Below are 23,272 nucleotides of genomic sequence, written 5' to 3'. Positions count from 1 at the left end.
ATAGAATTAATGAAGTATTTAGTGAGTCTTTCGAACAAGCTGCGAAAAAATTATTTGAAATTATATGTTTCCCAATGTTTCAAAGTTAAAGATAAACGTTTGCTCTTTTGTTAACGGTTTTTATGGAAAAAGTTTTGTAGATTCTATGGTTTTTCAGTTGAATTATATAATTGAATAAATAACTGCGTATATTTTCATATTTTGATTCTGTTGAACACGTTGAAGAACATTATTAATAATAATTATTATATAATCTTCTTGAATATCGAATACAAATCAAAATTATTTGTTAGCTTCGCTCATATATAGAATACTTTAGATATTTTTTATCATATTGGAATACTAATTTTAGAAATTGGTGTATAAACGTCGCGACGTCGCGTCTATTTTCAAGAATTCCGAGAAGAAATATGAGAAGAAGATATATAATATTATTATCAACAATTTACAATTATTTTTGGAATGCACCGAATTCTGTTTATTAAATTACATTTGAATGGTTAAAATGTGTGAAAAAAAAAATAGCTGAAGAGTAAATGAAAATAATATGAAGAGAAGACGATTGTTGTATATATATGAAATTTCACTTTATGTGTTCTATGTTCATCTACTCTTGAACTATTTTTTTACAATTACATTCCTTTCTCAATTGGTTTTTCACATTTTTCACTTTTTCACATTGTAGGTTAGGACTAGTTTCGTCAATCCATATATGAGTGCCACTTAGTTTTTTACTTTGTATAAGTATCTCCATTTCTTTCCTGCTTTTCCCACTTTTTTAGGCTCTCCAATTCTCATATCAACGATGTCCTCTTCTATATTGAACTTGATATCTAAAGTTTCCATTACTTTATCAACTTTCTCTATTGTTTTTTACGTCTCCTCCATTTTTCATATCCTGTAATCATTTTTACAATTAAACTCCTTTCTCAATAGGTTTAACTTCTGCTCAATTTACGTTAGGACTATTTCCGTCAATCCATATATGAATTCCACTTAGTTTTTTACTTTGTATAGGTATCTCCACTGTCTTGCTGCTTTTCACATATTTTTGGGTTCTCCAATTCTCAAATCAACGATGTCTTTTTCTATATTTTACTTGATATCTAACGTATTCATTTCCTGTTCTAGAAAGGCAAATTTAACATCTCGCTTTTGCACTCTTCCCTTTAGTATTTTGCATTTTTTTCTTTTGTTTCTTTCAAATTTGTTTCTTCATAGTATATTTGAAGTTTATTATTTTTTACTAGCATAAAAAGCATATTCTACTTCCAACAATTCAGAGGATTCGCTTTCAGCTAATACTCAAATTCTGTATTTTTCACACAATCCGACAACGCCGGAAATATAAAATCCAGACTAGGTCAGTTATTACTGATGGTTTTTATACATTTTATCAGCTAACCTGTTTACTTACCCAGAAATCTTATTTTTGATGAATAGCTAGTTTTTTCTTAAGTGTACCAAAATCGTTAACTAAGTAGCACATCTGTATATTGCATGTGATTTATTATTTATCACCACAAATCCCAAATTTGTCACTTCGATACGACGTTGCCAATCCTTAAAACTACTTTTTATTATTTACGAAATTTCACATTTTTGGCGTTCTTGAACAATGCCTTGTGATGAGAGAGTAAGGAATTAACAAATTCGTCATGTCAACCATCGTTTTTAAAGAGAAAAACGTGATTAGAGATGAGCGTATTTAACAATGAGGATAACGATGTTACAGAAGTGAGCATGTTCCAAATTCTAGCAGATGTTAGCTGTTACTATGTTATTTTCTGATGCAGATGATACTGCCCGGGTCGCTCACAAAAAAACATATGTTCATATCAAAAAAATCCGTAATCAGATTGTCTGTTGAGTATTTGTTTGATGGCCCAATCGTGCAGAGATATTTTGAATTCCATTAACACATGTGACAATTTATGGGTTTTTACTTATGCTCTTGAATTCTTGAATAATGGAAGAGAAAGCGGTGTCTTCATAGGCTGATAGAACAAGACTTCCAGCACTGTTATAAGAAATATGTACGTATTCAAAATAAAATAATATTTTTTGACTGCTAGTATTACTTTATCAATAATTTGTGAAATCCATTGAAATGCGTTTATGGGACTATTTTAGTCAGTTGCAACAGTCAAATGTTGAAAATCTTAAGGGATGGTCCGCAAGTACAGAACGTTCGTCTAGACCTACTAAAATGGGGCAAAGCCGGGAAAGCTTCACTGGCCCGACTATGGTAGGACGTCGCAGTGAAAAGGTTAATGCCACTTTGAAGATCTTAATAGTGAATGCAGCCAACGCAAATGACTCTGATTCAAAAATATTTCAATATCAAGTCGTTTCATATTTTCCAATTTCAAATGATACTAATAAATATCAACCAGAATTTCTTTCTTTAATTTGTTTCTTCCAGCGAGATCCACAGATTCATTAGTTAAACATTTATAACTGTTCCTTGAAAAGTAACTTTGAATTACCCTCACTACTTTATTTCAACTGATATGTGTATGAAAAATTACTTAGGAGAATCTTAGCTTTAAGATGCATATATTTTCCGGTAACATTTACTTGTTGGGTTAAAGTGAACAATCATTTCTAATGGTTCAAGATAGGGATTACGCCGTCTGCTAACAATCCTAGAAATCTTAAATTATTTTCCCTTTTCTTCTTTTACTAGGTCTGTCAATCTTTTTATATAAACTTCCATATCACTTGAAATCCTGTTTATAGCTTTTCTTTCAAATTATTTAGAGAGTGAAAAGTGACTAAATAGCATTTCCTCTTACCAAACTTGAATCTTACCGCCCTATTTCCGCCCTAAATAACTCTGCTGTCATATTTTCATGATAATTAGCTGCAGATGTTATGAGATATTAATAAAGCATTCATAATAATAATCAAATGAATCTCACCAAACCACCCCGCTGCTTATTGCAGACTTTCTGGCAGGAATATTTCGAAGAAATTATGTACATACGCCTACCGACAGCTTCGGAAAATAGAAATGTATTTACGTTTACGACTCAATGTTCTCCTTGGTAAACAGTGGATATGATGTATTTTGACAAATGGACTGAAGGTTTGTTAGATAGATTTTATACGGGGAGTAAACATTATTTTTCATTCCTAATTTAGTATGAATGTAGTGCGTATTTATGAAATATTGATAGAAATAGAAAATAACTTGGTAGCCAACTGAACAGAACATAAATTTATGAAAATTAATTAAAAAAATATAAAATTCCTAAAAGATGAATAACAATAATTTAACCGAAACAATTTAATTTCCAAGGACTCATTTGAACGATCACAATTCATATGTACCTTAATTTCATACAAAACTTTTATTAATTCATGATTTTCGGTCGGTGAATTTTAATCCCTTTTACTGCTGCGAATATTTAATTTATATTTAACATCCTGCCCATTGTTTGAATAAACAAAATTCATGGAGATTTACGTCCAAATAATTGCTATTCCACCGTCAGAGTAATACCGATATATGCCTCGGCAGAAAATATTTTACCCGCATTAATCTTCGAATAATTGGTTTCTGCTGAAGTTGTTCATTAACAATTTGAATATGTTTTGTGTTTAAAATAAACTCTGGAATAATATCTACCCTTTTGTTGAGAAGTATCCTATTGTGCAGAGAATTTCGAGACAAAAATACGAGTAGAAGGTGAGTTATCGAACTACAGTGAAACCTCCAACTTCTCAGTTGTTTTTTGGAAAAGACATTGATCAAGTACTCATATTATATAGAAATAGAAATATTACGACTTTGAAAGGTGTTAAATCAAATAAGTAATACATACTTGAACATACAAGTTGACTTTTAGAGGCCAAATCAAAAGAAACTTGCGGCACTCCATGTTGTCCAAAATCGTTAAACTTTCCCACTGACGAAATAATAATTTACAGTTTCATTTTCCATATGGGATGCAATATTAAAGGAAAATAATGAAAAAACTTTAAAAAGACTTTTTAAACAATCACGTTTGTTGTGTGCCGGTAGAAAATTTATTTTTTTAGGACCCAGAGGAGTCCTTGGACAAGTTAAATTATACCTCGTGTGGCATCAACATCATGCTCTGGAGCTACAACTTCTTTTTATGAATGAACTGGCGAGGGAAGACTGATATGTTGAATGTTAACATCATTTTGGAAGGCGAATGAATAATATTTCTTTGGATATTGTGCAATACTCGAAGAATTTCTTGATATGGACCTTGAAGCCCCAAGAGCTTTAAAGATGGTAGTCACAAAAAATGAAACAAATGCGAAGAAACATAAATACATAAAGAGTTATTGGTCCACAGATTCATTTTTTAAAAATAACATTTTTCAAAATATAGGCATTTTCAAATGAGGAATGGTGAATAGATAACAGAACTGATTTGTTCACTAGATTATGTTTTCATTCCATAATAGATCACGCATCAGACAATATATCCTGAATGAATCCCAAAAAGAGAGGCAGGAGTGTATACCATAAGATTTCGAGGAAACGGAACATGGAAACTAATGCGTACATCGAGCGCACATTGCTTTCAACACAACAATTCAATTCGTAGATATCTTATTACGTTGATGGGAGAGCTAAAGAATCTATAGAGATTGTAAAAAGAATGAAATTATATCTTTCAATAAATTACTGACCTGTTATTAGACCAGTAACTATTGCAACTGCCAATGTGACCACCAATCCAAGTAATTGATATCCAGACTGCGTTCCAGCACTACGGACTGTGTCAGCTTTCATACCTCTACTTGGGTAAATTTCGTGGAGATCGTTGGGATACATATTTTCTGTAGCAATAGCTGCCATAAGGATACTTAATAATCCAGATAGAATCCCTGGCATTCCGTGGAGATTGTGTACACCACATGTATCAGAAATACCCAATGATTTTTCGATGATCGGCTAGAATATTTTAATAAAATTTATTGATAAATTGTTCTACATAACTTTATGGGAAGAGGGTTCATATTTTCAGATAAACAGTTTTTCAATCTACTATGGACAAAGTATTGAAATGTGAGGAGTATTTTTCAATCTGAGCATTATACGATATTATAATAATTTTGGTGATACTTATCGAATTTTTCTTTACTGCTAGAAAACTGAAGAGGCTGTATTAGTCCGCGCGCTGGCAGGGGTTTCCGTAGCCCTTTATGGGTCGCCACGGGCGGCCCGGAGAATCGATTTTTGGGGGTTTGGTGGCCGGCACCCTGGTCAGCATTTTGTTATTTAATTGTTTGAACGGCCGTAATTGCGGAGAGTGATACTTTCCCGCACGCGACTGCAGTTCGGGCAAGCGGTCAAGTGCGGAAAGACACTTTACGCATTAGTTAGGAACATGATTTTTTCTACGATCGTATATACAAAAAAAGATTTTTCTAAAATTATTTTATTCCAACAAACATAATAATATACAACGACGATGACGATGACGGCAAAGGTTTTAAGTCATTTGGCAGGTAACAGCTCGGAATTAGTTTCATTTGCAGCCTTCAAAATGGCTTCGAGAAGTTCTTCGTCGGATGAATCCATTAATATTATTGTACCGGATTCGGTTTAATGTGGTTTAATTTAGAAGAAGATTGCACTTATTCGGTCACTTCCAAGACGTTTTGAACAACTTTGACGTTTTAGTAACAATTACATAGTTATATAAAAAATATCTGTATTATTTTATATTTTCAAAAAATTAAGAATGTCACAAAAAGCTAGAAAAGGTTTAAATTTTATTTGTTGGACTATTTCGTAAATATTTATTTACCAGTAGTAACAATAGTTATAATCTCAGAAGTAAAAAACTACCTAATAAGATCAAAATTTGCATAATTTTACTTTCCCGTACTAGTGCGGGAAAGTGACACTTTCAAAACTAAAATGCGTGCGGGAAAGTGGGTTAAAACGCACGGTCGTAGAAAAAATAATTTTCCTTCAAAAAGAGCTCTCATACGTTCATATTTAATTATTTTCACTTGACATTCCATGACAATTGGTTAATAAGCTACAGCCGATTTTTGGAGCACGGCTGGTTTCCGTTCTATGCGGACACCGCAGCGCGCTGCCGCACGTGAGTGTACGAAGCTTGCAATTTAAGCGACCGTTTTCTTTGGCAGTCTGTAGCATAATAATTTTACCAAATAACAATTGAACAACATTTGTCAGTTGCTTTTCATATCAACCACCCATAAAGGGCTACGGGAACCCCTGCCAGCGCCCGGACTATATCAGATTCATATATTTCTTCTATATACTAGTAGAACATAAAACAGAGGTGGTACTAATTACAAGCAGGAAACACAGGGAGAGAGAATCGAGCTACAAATTGGGGGATATAAGATCACATTTCAACAGTTTATACGTTATTTGGGAGTGATGATCGATGCCAGTCTGAACTTCAAGTAGCAAGCAGAGTCCGTAGGTGTAAAGGCTTCTGGAGTAAGGAACATCTTATCTCGACTTATGCCAAATGCAAGAGGACCAATACAGAGCGAAGAGAGCTTTACTGACGTCGGTAGTCATATCGGTGATCACATTCATCACATTCAGCACAGTGTCCGAGTATGCAGTATGTGTCAGTTCAGTAGATCCCTTTATCAGCAGAGAAGATCGACCACACTGATCCCGATAAAGCTAAGGAGAAATGAGCGCAGGAATAGCATTGATCGCTGTTAAATCTCGACCAAGGGAAGGTAGACTTACCAACTTATCCCACAAAGAGGTTGATTATTTTCTAACCCAAATGATCTCCGGACATGCATGCTTCAGGGAATAGGTTTTTAGTCGGTATCGGAAAGGGTTCCAAGTACAAAACATACCAGGCGCATAACAGCAAGTCCTGACCATACGTAAAAGTATTTTCCTACCTCTACGGATGAACGAATTATTGAAGATCGAACATTATTTTATTTTTCAATATATTACTTCGCAGGAATACTGGTAATGCCTTCACTAAGAGTTGCATTTTTTTCATGTACTATCTAAGATATTATTGGCTGTTCTTTGTATTTTTCAGGCGTTGATAACGCTATCAGACACATTTGTGAAGAGCGACCTCTACTAAGTTTTTCCTTTTGCTTCCTTAATCAGTTTCATTTTCGTGCGAATCAATCTCTACCATTTGTGTTTAATAGTCTACTATCAAGTTGAACCAAAACACATATTTTATATTATTTGACATTTGCTGATGATTTCATGGTACCGTAGTCTACTGTAATAGTACTATAACATTATATCATCATTCCTCCACAATTATCTTCAAATGTGAAGTCACAGTTTCAGTTATTTCATTGTAAAAATAGCTTGCAAATTAAACTTGGCGGTACTGTTCTCTCCAATGTATCAGCTGCAAGAATTCCTTGAGTTTTTGACAAAAGAGAGTTTATAAGAGGAAAAGAAATATACGATGACAGTATGGATCCAACAATTGCTAGACGATCTGTAACTATATGCTCAAATAAAATTTAAGCAGTAATTTTGGCTCACACCATAAGAAAAATACTGTACAAGTAACCGTACGCATTGCACAAACGATATTGAATGTCTCTCAATAGTACAATTTCCTCATCTATTGGAAAATATCAGAGAAATGTGATCTGCAACTTTGGGACTTAATGAATTGAAGTGATTTTTGTGAAAATTCTAAGTTAGACAAGACAAGCTTAATCAAATTTGCAACTTACCATACTAGCTGACAATGAAAATAAATCACAAAGAAGTCTATATGATAAATCAATTGCTGGGATTATTATGATACCATGAAGTTAACACTTACTGTTAAACGAACATATCCGAAAACGGAGATAAAACCAGCAATAATCCCAACTATTATGGCCCCCAATGGTTGTATCATTAGATTAGCCGCGGCTCCGACAGCCACTCCTCCTGCTAGTGTAGAATTCTGGACGTGAACCATATCAAATTTTTTTTCGGGTGTCAACAAAGCAGATGTAGCAAACGCAGTAACTGTACAAGAAGATAAAGCTAAATATGTATTAACAACAGCTCGCCCTCTTCCTTCGGATTCGACTTCGATCGCATTGAAACTTGGCCAGTATAACCACAAAAAAACGGTACCTGAAATAAAGAAAATCAAATTTGAGTGAAAATTTGGATATCATTAGATGCGTGAGTGTTTACAATAAAGTATGAACTAACCAAGAAAAGCCTCAGTGTCATACCCGATCTTAATCACCTTGTTACTCTGGTTGCCCTGTCAGACCTGAAACATATCTTTATAGATTGGAGATGACCAGGAAAATTCTTACCAACTATCGCCATGCTAGAACTGAGCGAAGATAGATAGATAGATATAAAAAAAAACATGAAAACGTAACACTGGAAGAAACTTGGTACATACGTAAAACAGAGTAATTGCTAGACACTACTTTGGAATGGAGTTGGGCCTCGAAGATCTAAATGCGTCATAATTAAGAACACAAACTCTCATTGGAGCACAATTGATAATAAATTGGTAGTCGTCACAAAGAAATAACAGTGGATAATCGAAGAAGATATAGGAAATTTTGTTGATACATAAATACTACCATCGAAGAAATTGACGGAAATCACAATAAAACACAATTTTTACTAGAAACTTATTTTCCTGGAAGTGAATACAGAATAAATTGCAATTGCTAGACAAATTGTAGTTAAGAAAAGGTGGAATTCATGATAACTATCCTCAAGTCTTCCAAAAAACTTGAAATTACCATTTTTTCAGTTATATTACAAATGGCACAAGACGTACTTCTACCATACTTGTCTAAATTTAGTCAGACTAGCCAGACTAGTTATACTATAAACAAGCAAAAGCGCAATAGTTCGCGAGGCAGGAAAGAGAGATACAACAAACTGAAATAATTTTCTTTCTTACAATCAGCCTTACATTGTTTATATTTAAAACGATTGAGAAATCTTCCATTTTCAAGGAAATAGGCATAAACATGTTTCCAACAATGTCATTAAAAAAGAGAAAAAAGTCAGGATTTGGCTACGAACTTATACAAATTGGACAATTTTCAATTCAGTTCTACTAGTAATTAAAGTTTTATAGTTGTTTTCGGTGTTAGGTTTTTGTGACGGAAACTGTAGTTGAAGCGATTCCTAATCATTCGGTTTTTCACAAAGAAACTTTTTCTAATACAGGAAAAGAGACACGAAAAACAGTGCAGATGAGTGTGCGAAATTAAGGTAACTATTATTTATGACTTATATGGAAAATATATTTGTTAGAAATTGATATTTTTTTTTAGTAAGAGAAAACTTTAATAACCTTTTAGAAATCATTTATTTGAGAAAATGAAATACTAGTCTTACAGACGCCATGCGAGCACCGATGGTATAAAAATTGGCGTATTTAACGGAAGGTTGAAAACATAAAACATTTGAATATTTACACACAGCTTAGATTTTTTCATAAGTAAAATGTAATTCCATTTTATAATCAATCGACAAAAATGGAAAGATAATGTTATTTATTTTTGTCAGTTTTTTATTTAGTATTATACATTTCACTAATAGAAAGTAACTTGGTTTGTATGTATATTTTTTAGGTATTTCTTATCATTTAAACAGATTAAAAATAAACATATTTCCAAAGCTCTGTTTTTCAACACGTCTATTATTTTCTACTACGTGAATAAAAACCTGTAAGTCTTTTAATTGTAAAAGGTGATTAAATTAGTTGTAAAAATAGGCTTTGTACATTAAGATTGAGTTCTAAAGTTTTGTATAATTCCTTTCTGTATTGATGAGTAATATAACCTAGATTCTGTTTTTTAATGAAACTGGGAGCAAAAAATTCATTTTTCAAAAACATTATTAAAAGAAAACGTTTAATAACTTATACTTAGTTATTTCATAATTCAAAACTTGAAAAAAATAGTTATTGCAACAAGTGAGTAAAGTAATACTTTTATTCACGAGTAGGACACGGCAATTCCTAAGAGTGAAAAAGAAGTTACTGTACTCACGAAATTCATAAAAAATTTTTCTTGACAAAAATTCGACAAAACTTTTATCAATTTTTTTTTGTAATAGTAATATTAGTAATAATATTATTAATTCGAAGTGAAGAAGAAGTTACATTACTATTGGTACTTGAATTGGCAACATTTAACGAGCTGTTCGAAGAAATAACATCCTCTATAGTTGTATTAGTACTTATTGGATTGTTGGTAGGATCGTGAACATTTACAATGTTGCTTGAAGTCGAACCAGTTGTTCCCATTAAAAGTTTCTCTACGCTATCCATTTTGTTTTTTATTGAGTTTGTTGTTTTTCCACTTTGGATTTCCACCCACCTTGCTTCTTCAGTTGAATGATATAACCACCGGAATCCACTAACAGAGACTTTGAAGAGCGTCGAATTGTATGCCCAGTGTAGTTTTTAGGTAAATTCAAATATGTTGCGATAACCTAGGGAATTTTTGAAAGGGTATTGATACCTACAACTTGGGTTTTACATTTTTCTTTTCTATACTGCAAAAAGAAATGATCTGCTTCGAAATTTGTGGATCATTGTTTTTTATATTTTATTTATGTTTATCAAGTTTAGTATATTGTCAGATATTTCACTAATAACAGTAATTCGACGTTGAACATGAGTTTTTGTATCAGGTACTGTGATAATTAAAACATTTCCGGTATTATTAAATCGTTACACTTCATTTTATATAATTCCTTCCTCGCAGAGCTCTTGCGATTCCGAATATTAAAGAAACCCATAAAGGCCTTTCAGTTTTGAGTAAGTCGAATAAAGTGTTCCCCATTTTGGATTTAGTTGCAAAGTAAACTAGTATCACTTTTCTGTGAAGCTGTTTCTGCCTTTTTTAGTACTCCACTCCATAAAAGAATTATATTCCTTTAAATACTGCTCCCTGGATTTCTCAGGGAGAAGATACATAGTCGCTGCAGTTGCCGATTCAGCATCTTCTGGTGTGCAGTTCAAACTTTCTTCACTATTACTCTCCATCACTAATAATAATACTACATTCCTTCTGATTAGATACAAAACGGATTTTCTTCAACGAATATCAAGAAATAAAAGTGTGACAGTTTATCGGTTTTTTTTTCACGCTTTTTGACCGATTTACAAATCACATTCTTTATTAATGCAAATGAATGAACAAAGAAACGTACATATCATAATGGACGTAGAAAATTGCAATTTTTTCAATGGTAAAACAGTACTTGTGAAATTTATTTTGTTTCCCTGTTAACATCAAAAGGGAATAATAAGGAAAGCCGTTTAAAAGGTTTATGTGTTTATGTAAATTGACCCTTTAGAGTAAATTTCTCACTAACGTCAATTTCCCAGAGGTAGGATATATATTTGGTCAAAAAATCATAATGCTACCTTCAGAATTAACTAGAAAGCATAAAAATTAATATTAAAACCGTTTTTCTTAAAACTAGGTTTTTGCACGTCTATACGGTTTCCCTTTCTACGCAAGAGGTATCTGTAAGCATTAGGCCGGGTTTCTTCACTTCCTAATAAAGTCCCTACTAACTTTTATATACCGAATAACCAAAAATTCGGTGTCTTCACCTTCTAATAAAGTAAACCTCCGAGTAAATCGAGTTATTTGCCAAATAAGTTATTAGGCAGTCACAAGTGTTATTTAAAGAGTTTAGTTGAAACTTAACCTTTAATATACATCAAAACTGTTTTTTTGTTTGGTATAACTATATTAGATTAGTTTACTTTTGGAAATATTCTTCATACAAATAATTGAATATTTGATATGGATGCTTTTAAAGATTTAGAAAATTTGTTTGATGAGGAATTGATTGAGGAGATCCAATTACAATTTTTGGTCTGACGATGAAATTTTTTGACCGTTTTCTCTTTCTCTAACTAGCAACTATTTCAACATTAACCTTAATGTGCAAATATAATTAGGCACAGATCGTTGTCACAAATACAAATCTTAATATTTTAAGTATATACTAAAATGTATATTGCTTTACTAATGAAATAACTTAGAATTGATATCTTTGTGTTTTTTCGATTATAATAATAATTGAATTTCAAGAAAACGAATAGCAGCTTCACTCAATTATTTTCAACTAATTTTATCACCTGCTAGTCGCCACTTTGTATATCGAAAACGTCATTGTATAATATTCTGAAAGTGGAATATGTTATGTCTGCTTATCACTGGATTTCAAACATATATAAAAAGAAACACTTATCACATCCACCAACAAAAAATGATTTGAAATTCATCAAATTCCGTTATAGACGGAGAGATTCCTGCAGATGAATACTCGAAAGTTATTTTTCAGCTTGATTTTGTGTATAATGATCGTAACCATGTCGAAGATGAAATCGGAATAAATTGAATGCTCACTTTATACGAACTGTTTGTAAAACGATTTCAAATGTGTAATAGAATATGCAAATGGGTTCAACGGATAAATATTATATTGATCGCTCGATCTTCTCCTTCATATTTTATTACAATTGAGATAATTTCCAATACATGAAAAGTTTTATTGCGCAGACGTTTCATATTCATCGTATATTTATTTTTAAAGTATATGTTTACGGTTTACATGACAGTTCAAGATTTAACTCCCTTGGTATAAAATTTGTAAACTATTCTTTCTTGGATAACGAGACATGAATTTTATAAATCATTTTTAAATTCTTCTGAATATAAATACCTATTGATTGTTAGAAATAAATTGATACTGTACATTGATTTAAAAATATTCAGAACATGTTCTAAGTTTGCCAATCTGGCGCCGAATATCCACTACTGGCGGGCAGGTTTCAATCTCGTGGCTTCTCTCACGCTTGTTCCGAACCAGTTAGTAACTAGTTCGAGATCGCGGTAATATGCATGCTTGATTACAAACTATTCAGGGTTTATTGTACCACGAGGATATTTGCAATTACAGCAAAATACGGGATTTCTACTATTCGCCTCTGAAATGATTTCGATATTCAATATTCCGAAAATAAATCTGCCGTTCTTAAAAGGAGAAATCAACTATTTTCCTGGCTAATGCCTCGACAAATATTGAATTACAACTCTCTGGAAAGATGCTGTCAATCGACCCTTTGTCGATATTAACATCCCCAATGGCTCGCAATTTCAAGAAAGGTTGTAACCACTGATTACTTTCGACGTCATTACGTCTCATCAGAGCAGTTTAACAACCCTCGTTCCAACTTGACAATCGAACTGAAGACAACGTCAAAGAGCGTCGCTATGAAGAACGGCAGAATTCATTTTCGAAATATTGAATTTCGAAATGATTTCAGAGGTGAATAGTAGAAATCCTGTATTTTGATACATTTTACACACCTCATTTACCATCATCGGAATCTATATTATCGGTGACTACCCTAGATTTCTACCTGATCAGTGGGTCGCAGTTGGAAGTGAGGAGGGCGCTATTTAGTGTTCGCTGGGGAAAGTTCAACTACATGTATCAAATAGAGACGCTCTTTAACGTTGTTTCAAGTTAGGGACTAAAGTCCGAACGAGGGTTGTTAAACTGCTCTGATGAGACGTAATGACGTCGAAACTAGTCAGTAGCTACAACCTCTTCTTGCAATTGCGAGCCATTGGGGATGTTTATATCGACAAAAGAGACCATAGACATCACGCTCTTCAGAGGAGTTGTAATTCAATAATCGTCGAGGTAGTAGCCAGGAAAGTAATCGTTTTCTCCTTTGAAGAACTGCAAAATTAATTTTCGAAATAATGAATTCAATATTTAAAATGAGGTTTAAGAGAAATATAGACGTTGTCTTGCATGATATACCAAGCAATTAGGATATTGAACAAAGTAAGAAATGAAAGACAAATAATATAATAACTTTGTTGATCTTTGTTCTCAAATAACATCAATTTTTTCTAAAAACAATTCGTTATTATCAATAATGTTTATTTAATTTTATCCTAATGCGAGTTGATGAACAATATTTTTAGTCCATTCCTGAGGATGTAGCTCCAGCCAATAGTGCTTTCAATAATTCTGGTAGCGAATTAAATGGTGGTAATACAACTTTTTCAGATGCGCAGATGAAACTGGCCGATTCACCTTTGTATTTGAGTGCTTGACAGTGTTGGCATGGTTTGTTCATAGCACCGATTACAATTTGTTCTACTGGACAGCTCTGTCTTTTATGGTCTGTTCAATTCCTTACTTCTAGGTCCTTGAGGGTCTTTATTGTCTTCTTCTATTCTGCGGTTGATACATAAATGCTCCATCCTCAACACATGCCGTACCAAAGCAGTTGCTTAGTCTGTATTCTATCTGAAGTAGCGTATACGAAGTAAATGAAAATATGTAGAAAAAGAATAACAAACGGTTTCCGTCTCACTTCCACGATATCCCACCCGGCGCGTCCACCAGGTTTTCGACAATATTGAAATCAACCAAACCGGTCTCTGGCCATGTCATGGACGAGTTCGTAGCAATACGAAGAATCTTCATGATTTCTTGAACATTGTTGAATTTAGTGATTATTGAGTGAAATTGTTAGTATTCGACAATATTTTAATCTTGCATGTAATTTCTTGCACGTTGCCTTGCACTATGTCAAGCGGCCTTAAAGGAGAAACAATCTTATATACTTCACGAGATGTAAATATGTGGATGTGGCTATTAATTAACGAGACTAACGCTGTTATAGAAAAAGTGCGCATATGCATATCATCTGTCCGAAAATTAACAATTGGCAATCAAATGAAATTTTGGGTTGGGATATTCTATTTTACTTATAAGATAAATTCTCAAATGCATCAATTTTATTAGCTGACTATTGATATAAATTTTTGTACTATAAAATCTTATGATCATTTCGGAGCTTGGTGAAGTTAGCACTCTCACAAGCACCCATTCCACTTTCAATGCATCAGTTATACTTATATTTTTTTTTCACGTCAAATCTATACAAATAGATAAAAATTGCCGCCTTATTTAGAAAATTTCCTTCTGCTTTGCGCTGAGATTTCCAAAGAACTGAACTTATCCATCTCCTTAACAGTCTATTATGCCCTTTTGGGATACGACTCAATTTAAGCAAATCTTCAAACTACCAAACAGATCTATTTACTTGGACTAAAGCAGCAGGAACTTCTTTAATAGATTGAAAATTCTGAATCTTCCTTATTTATCTTTGAATCCGTTTGCCTAATTCGTAAGCACGCTTCTCCAATTTCAGAAACATAGTTGCACGGCTATCTATTTAAGAATGCCGAGTACGACCTTCACCCACCTACTCCTTGTTAAGAATTAGTTAAGGGCTCAATATTTTACAATGTAAAAAAATGCACAATCACTTGCCAATTGGAATCAAATCGATATCATGTTTTTCCGCATTCCACAATAATTTCAGAGCATATCTAGTGCCTTCTATTCTGTAAATCATATATATATATATATATATATATATATATATATATATATACTAATTATTACCTATTAATATTACCTACAATTTTGCTACTCATTATGGTTTTCTTCTGTATATTGAGATTTCATTTTATTTATATATTTATTCAGTTATTTTTAGGTTTGTTTTTTATTTTTTACAAGCTTTTGCATACAAATTGTGAAAATTTTTTGACAATGAAGCATTTCTCTCTGTTTGTATCGCAAAGCTTTATTATACATATATACAATCCACTTGTCTCTAGTGCCAATTCCCACTTAAGCAACTACCGTAAATCCTCATGGATTGATAAATGTGATACTTTTTTATTTACTTTCAACATTGTATCAAAAATGGAAAAAGCACGTATTCAGTAATCCGATTCAATCGAATCGAAACATCTACTGTAAACAGAAAAAGTTTACCTCACCTATCATGGCAAACAAGTCGGATGTATAGTTGGCTTCTTGTAAGGAAACGGCTGTTTCCGAGTTTCCTTCTTTATTTTCCTTTTTCCTGTTCAGCACGTAACTAACTGCCAAGCCGAAGTAAGCGCCAAACGCGTGAACGAATATTGAACCACCTGCATCTGCGACCTAAGAACATATTTTCAATTAGAATTATACAGGGTAGACCACCAATAACTTGACGACGCTAGCAGAAACTGATTTTCTCTCAGTCTTCGTTGCGTTATTATTCTATTTTAAAAGGTAATGAATTAATTGAGACCATTTGGATAATATTTTTACATAGTATCACTTTTATAGATGAGCATGGTTAACAACAGAAAAACAATTAATATATTAGTCAATCTAAAAGGGCACTCACCAATCGAACTACACATCACAAAAGTGATAGTAAATTATACCTTAAAAAGTGTGGTGAAAACATATATTATGAAATCATTCCGTGGAAAATATTACTATTACTATTACTATTACCCATAATTTTATTACTCATTGTGATTATCCTTGAATCTTGAAATTTTTTTTATTTAGTTATTTTTTTGTTTGCTTTTTAGTTTTTACGAGCTTTTGCCAACAAATTGTAACAATTTTTTGACAATTAAGCATTTCTCTCTAGTATTGAACATAATTTTTTCAATATTAGATTTATTGAGCAAAATTTCAAATGAACTCAAACATCATTTAATTTTACACCAAAAAGGTATTCTCGATAAAACTCGATACGGTGTCTTTTAATTCTTGAGGTGAATTTACTTCTGTAGCATGAACTCGGGACCAAACTGATCCAAGCGATTCGGAAAATGTTTCTTTAACCAATTACGACACTTTCTATCAAAGTGCGGTGGAGTTCCATCCTGTATATAAAATAGGGTTAAACCTTCTAGTATCTCGAATAAATGATTGCTTAAAAATCCACACACACACACACACATATATTATTAAAACTTTCAGGTACAATGTGATATCCTTTCAATTTGTTACCTAAAGTAAATGCCCAAACATTTACTTCACCATAAGACCAGTATTGTGCATTATGGGCAAAGACGGATCCAGGGTCTTGACAAAGGCGGGGTCATTAGTATTAGGACGAGTCCCAATAGTTCTAGAACAGTTCGCAAACGGAGTTCGTGTTTTATTTTTATTCTGTACGATTGGTGGAAACCTTGCATAATGTGCAAATCCGGTATGATATATTTTCATTGTGTTTTTGAAAACCACAAAAAAAAATGATAATAACAATGAATATAATAGCGAAATAGAAGCTTAATTATTGAATTTTTCTTTATTAATTTACTACTATTTGTATTGATATAATTTAAAACCGTGCTTCTCAAAAACGTGTATTGATGAAAATATGTTTCTGGTATGTTTGTACACCCTCTATAATTTAGCTTCGAACATAAAAGGAACGATACGCTGTTGCTTAGATCGATCATGGCTGCTTATCTCCCCAACATAATTTTATAAAGATTAGGATTTTACATTAAATTACTTTGAGACTCTGAATGTGTATTTATATTTATGAATTACTTCACGTATTCTTGAATGAAATGCTAGTTTTGGAAATTATTTTCGGTATTATCTAGATTAGGTTACACCCCTCCGATTTTGTTAAAATTTTGATATGTTATAAAGAAAATTACGCTGAACAAGGGCACGGAAATAATCCCTTCAGGTACTTTTTTGCGTTTAAAGAATCAAATAGTTGTGAATTTTTCAGTGATAGTAATATCTGAAAATCTATCTACCCTTAACTAACCTAACCTAACCTAACCCAACCTAACCTTAACTAACCTAAACTTACATTAATTAACCTAACCTAACCTAACCTATTGTGACACTGTGAAAGATGAAGCTGTACGAATTTTTAGCTATTGTTGATGTGAAGTGAAGTGAAATTATTTGTTGTAAATGTGGTTGAATGATTTCACTAAATCGTGAAACGTTAAAATTTCACTGTACTTATACATATTTCAATGCTAAGCGAAAACAGAAGAAAAAAAAGTGTGGTACAATTGGGAAATAAATGGTTTATTCAAATTCGAATAGATAAACACTTTCACAATAATCATTTTATTTATTGTCGTCCACTTCATCAACAAAAAATCCTGGAAGAGTTTTCGAGTACAGCAACCCTTGCTTGTGATTGGATTTCATTTTGTAGAAAAGTATGTAGGTTACGTTAGGTTAGGTTAGGTTTCAACGATTAATTCAAATATTGCAATCACTGAAAAATAATTACAATTATTTGATTCTTTAAACGCAAAAAAGTACCTGAAGGGATGATTTTTGATTATGACATACTAACATTTTAACGAAATCGAAGGACTGTAACCTAATCTAGATAATTATTTTATTTTCCAGTTTTATTATTACCTGGAGAATTGAAGATCCTAAGTGTGAATTGGCAGAATATATTATTATCTCAATAAAACCCATGAGAATGAGATGCTGAACGGATGTTTTGCCTAGTACCACCCCCATTGATATAAGAACACTGGCTGCTGCGATGTCAGCTTTATACAAACTGTAACAAAATAACTTAATATAGTGGAACATTGTATTGGAAAGCGATTATCGATGATATGAATAGTTAAATAAGTGAGACTATACTGCAATCATCATCATATTTTCCTTCCCTCCTCTCTCTATCATACTTTTAAAACAGTAGGAGGTTTAGCTGGTAAATAATGAGAATGGCAATAAGACCGCTTGCATCATACTCTATCAATCGGGAAATCGTTTGTTATGAATGTAGTGCCTTTCGCTACTGTAGAGAAATGGAATATATTCAAGATATATGATTTGGAAACTTTGGTTAGGTTAGGTTAGGTTACTGATAACAAAAAAAGCTCGAATGAACAAACTAAAGGTGATCAAATATTAATGTTTATTTCGTTATTCAGAGGATTGTGTAAGTTTTCTTAATTTCTGAAAGTCAAACTATCAATCACATTATCATCTATAGATTTTTTATCACTTTAACACGAAAAAATAAATATAAATAGAAATAATCCGAAATATTGAGGGAAAAGTTATAGTTTTTCCATCAATAAAGTGCGTCGGTTTATTAAGCGTTGTCAGACAAGAAGTTCAGTATCTCTGTGCTAGACTACATCTAAGTTAGAATTTTGGTGATTTCCATGCTTAACTGACTGTTTATACTACCATTATATCAGTACATACAATAACAAGTTTTGAGTCTGTTGAAGTTTTTGAATAAGAAGAAGGATTCTTCTCATTTCCCAAGAATATGATAATCACAGCATGAACTGTGAAATAGAGGAAAATGAGCATTACGTACGAAGTTTTAGCTGAACTCCTACAGTTTCTAATAGATATCAGGGCTATTAAGCGAATATATATATAATATCCACTAATTTCAACTGTTTTTTGTTAGAATGAAATTATGCAATAAATATATTGTTGGCTTGTGGAGAAACCACGGCTAATGAAACAAATGCATTCATGGTATGCAGTTATTGGAACTTCCATCGCGAGTTACTATAAAAAAATTCTTAGATAGGGAGAAACTTAACAGTTTGGTCGATGACCAAATAACTTGAAAGAACATCTTAAAAGAAACCACACAAAGACGCATAAACAAAGCAAATGCAAATCGAGTGGAGATAGCGATTCTGTGAAATCATAAAGCACACTCTTGTCTCGTATGCTGAAAACACTCAACAACAACACTCACGATTACACTATCTGACGCGCGTTTCGATAACCAAGTTTTCAGAGACTGAGGGTAAACTAAAATCTAATGAGTTGACTTACCTGTTTTACACTAAATTTTCTTACCAATAAACTTTCTTACGCGAAAATTAATTCCAGTTGGACCCCCAACAATTTATTAATGGATACATTTTTTAAAAATTTCACATTATTAATATTTATGTCATGATTGTGACTGGCTGATTTTGCCGTCCGTCCATATTTTAAATGATTTATATGCTCTTTAAACCGGACAATAACGGATCTTTTAGTCTGTCCAATATACTTTCCATCACAATCACCACATCTTATTTCATATATACCATTTTTTTTTCAAATTTGGTATTTCATCTTATCCAAAAATTTAATATAAAACAGGTTAGTCAAGTCATTAGATTTTAGTTTACCTTCAGTCTTTTATACGATAACTTGGTTATCGAAACGCACGTTAGACAGTATAATCGTGAGTATTGGTGTAGATTAAACAGTGTATTCAGAATGAATATCGCCAACAGTTCCAGAAATTCCGACTTAGTGGTTTCGTATGGTCACTGACACCGCATATGCTTTCTTCGCTTACTGTTTCTCATATTTTTTAATAAATTTATGGTATCAAATTCAAATATGACTCATTGGCAGTTTTTCTAACATATAGGGAATGAGGATTCAGTTGTTAGACCTATTTCTTTAAATGGAGATTCTACGGAAGTTAGAACAAACATAAATCCTGACACTCCTTGATTAGACCTATTCATCAAGGAAATCCTTAAGCGATTTCCACGTAGAGCTATAGTCAAATTAACCAAATTTATTAATGCGTCATTTATACTAAGATAGGTGTATTCTACCGCTTCCCTAGATGTGGCTCAGACCTTTAATAATGTGTGGCATGGAGGCTTGAATTACAAATTAACTATGTGAGTACCATGATATTCAAAACTACTGAAATCTTATATATTTGACAGATATTTTAGAGTAAAACAGGAAGGAGGAAACTCTCATCTAACATAAATTAAGGCAGAACGAGCAAAGGGTAGTGTACTAGACCCTGTAGTCTCTAATGTATCTCAGTGGTACGCAAGGTCCTGAAAATGATACAATTTCAAAGTTTGCTGATGATACTGACATTTTGGTCTTGAAAGACCACAAATAAGCAAATATGGAATTAGAAACAGTCATAGGCCTGATCAACACCTGGATTACTATATGAGGTATCAAGTTGATGCTCAAATTCTTTATACTAACAATTTAAAGTATTTGGTAATGACACTTGACGCTAGATCTCGCTGGGATTCTCTAGCGACGTTAACCTTTTCACTGCTAGTATTACTTTATCAATAATTTATGAAATCCATTAAAATGCGTTTATGGGACCATTTTAATCAGTTGCAGCAGTCAGATGATGAAAATTATGCGGTCTACTTTAGAGATGGTCCGCAATCAATAAACTAAAATGGGGCAAAGCCGGGAAAGCTTCACTGACCCAACTACAATAGAGCGTCACAGTGAAAAGGATAAAAAGAAGAGCTAGATATGAAATATGAAAATATGTACTGGCTCCCAGGAAGAAGGTCTAAATTAACTATATACAATAAACTGCTTTTCTACAAACATATATTGATACCAGTCTGGACAAATGGTACCAGCAAAAGTAACATTCCAGTGATACACTTCCAAAATATAATAATGAGAAGCATCATTGATGCACCTTAGTACTGTTGTACCATTGATCTCCATAGCGATGTAAAAACTGTTAACCAGACTATAGCCAAATTTCCGTGTTACTTAAGTTAGGTTGGAAAACTGCTTATGCATCTTCGTGATCGGATTGTAGAAAGAGAAAAATAACCTATTTGGGCTTTGGCTTGAAAAAAATATCCATTTTTTTGTTTTATTTTATTAATATAACAAAATGACTCCATTCAAAAACTGAAATGTATTTCTCGTAATACAATAGTTGTGATTGTATAAACCTGTTAGTATGAGAAAATTATCACATTTTAATGATAATTTTATTATTTATCCATTCAATTTTATTTTATGATTATAGCATATCTAGAAAGTATATTTGTTTATTTTTAATTTGTTATAAGACGTTAAAATCCGTTTTAGAAGCTGACGCTATTTAAAAACAGCATTGCAGCAAAATGTTCGTCATTCAGTAATATAAGAAAATGAATGGAATAACCTTGATTATGTTAGTGAAGAATCGAGTGTTATGTATTATTTTAAACTAATATTATACCAATTCACAATGGGTGGATATAGAAAAATATCTTAAACAAGAAATACAGGAAAAGTGTACTGATTCTACTTATAGCAGACAAATAAGTTCCCTTTGTCCTCTGTAAGATTATCAAAGTAATCGCAACAAAATTCGAAAATTAATTGAAATAATAGTTAAGAATTTATGGAATTTGAATCCCACTAAAATGTTTCTATGTGAAATGTAAAATTATTAGATCTTAAGCATAACTGTACACATCCTAAAGCTGAGGCTGGTCCAGCCCGGCTAGTGTCGTACAAGCTGGTTTCTATCAGCCTTACATGTTGTTGAAATCACTTTAACATTTAGAATTTGAATGTTTCTTCTTCTCCTTTCTATTTTCTACTATTCAGTGTTATCCAGCTTTCGTACCATCTCGCTCACTTCGGGAGGTCTCCTTGAAGTTCAGAACTATTGTCAGTTATTTTTCTTATTTCAAGGTATAAAAGTAATGAAACTAATGTATGTAAAGCCCATATGCAAAAATGCTGATGTTATCATATCAACCTTTGCGACAAATCAATACAAAATTGTGTTTTATATCTACGTAGTTGTGGAAATACACCGTCCTTCGATTTAGTTGCTAATCTCGAATAATTTTTGAAATCATGTATTCTGAATTTCTGTTTGAATTGATCTGATCAGGTCTTTAATATTGAATTCTTTTTGTACAAATCTAATCGAAAAAGAAAATTCCTTTTTAAACGTATAGATTTATATTCTCGTTACTAAAAGCCTCTAAATTGAAAAAAGGGAAAACTTGAATTCTTTTTTTTTAATCTGTATCAAACGTACGATTTAAAAGACACTCAGTAAATTCAATTTGTTCCAATAACAGAGGATGAATATAAAAGTAATTTGTATGAATAAATTCTACTAAATTCAAAAGATTCTGTAAGAAGCAATTATCAGTTTTTACATTCTATTTATTGTTTAGTCAGAATTTAGTCAGAATAAATAGTGAAAAGTACAAACAGAATATATGAAGTAATTTCTCAAGAATGTCTACAATTTATCTTGATTATCAACAAACTTCTGGTGTGAGCATATTCCTTATGATTGTTAATTTTCACTTTCAGTTTATTGAAAAATGATATTTTATGCTTCAAATCATATTTCAACGACCTAAAAGTAACGATATTACCGATTTCAACTGATGAAAATTTAGTTCTTCGATTTTAACCAGAAAAATAGTCCGGTTCAGATGAAATTATAGTTTTCCCCCGAAACTACAATTTATAAGGGTTGGATGATATGGTACCAATCAAGAAACGAACAACACCGTTATAAGTACATCAATCTTCATTAGTGATTAGAACAAAGACTGATTTTTTCTAAAATTGTTTACCAAATAAAAAGGAAACAAGAATGCTGAATAAAATAACAAAAGATAT

At 32.4% G+C, this 23,272-nt stretch overlaps 1 protein-coding gene across 1 annotated transcript in view; it reads right to left on the bottom strand.

Annotated features, from left to right (window-relative positions):
• LOC130894011 (ammonium transporter Rh type B) overlaps nt 1–23,272 on the bottom strand; it is a 51,724-nt gene that overhangs the window by 10,736 nt on the left and 17,716 nt on the right. Inside the window, exons 3-6 of the mRNA XM_057800516.1 lie at nt 18,272–18,422; nt 15,859–16,024; nt 7,806–8,107; nt 4,675–4,939 (exon numbers count right to left, since the gene is read on the bottom strand). Coding sequence (XP_057656499.1) covers nt 4,675–4,939; nt 7,806–8,107; nt 15,859–16,024; nt 18,272–18,422 — 884 coding nt within the window. The remainder of the gene's footprint in view (nt 1–4,674; nt 4,940–7,805; nt 8,108–15,858; nt 16,025–18,271; nt 18,423–23,272) is intronic.

This window comes from Diorhabda carinulata, chromosome 5, assembly GCF_026250575.1.
Source record: "Diorhabda carinulata isolate Delta chromosome 5, icDioCari1.1, whole genome shotgun sequence".
NCBI lineage: Eukaryota > Metazoa > Arthropoda > Insecta > Coleoptera > Chrysomelidae > Diorhabda > Diorhabda carinulata.
The sequence above is the reverse complement of the archived record's forward strand: the minus strand, read 5'-3'. Positions and strand labels throughout refer to the sequence as shown.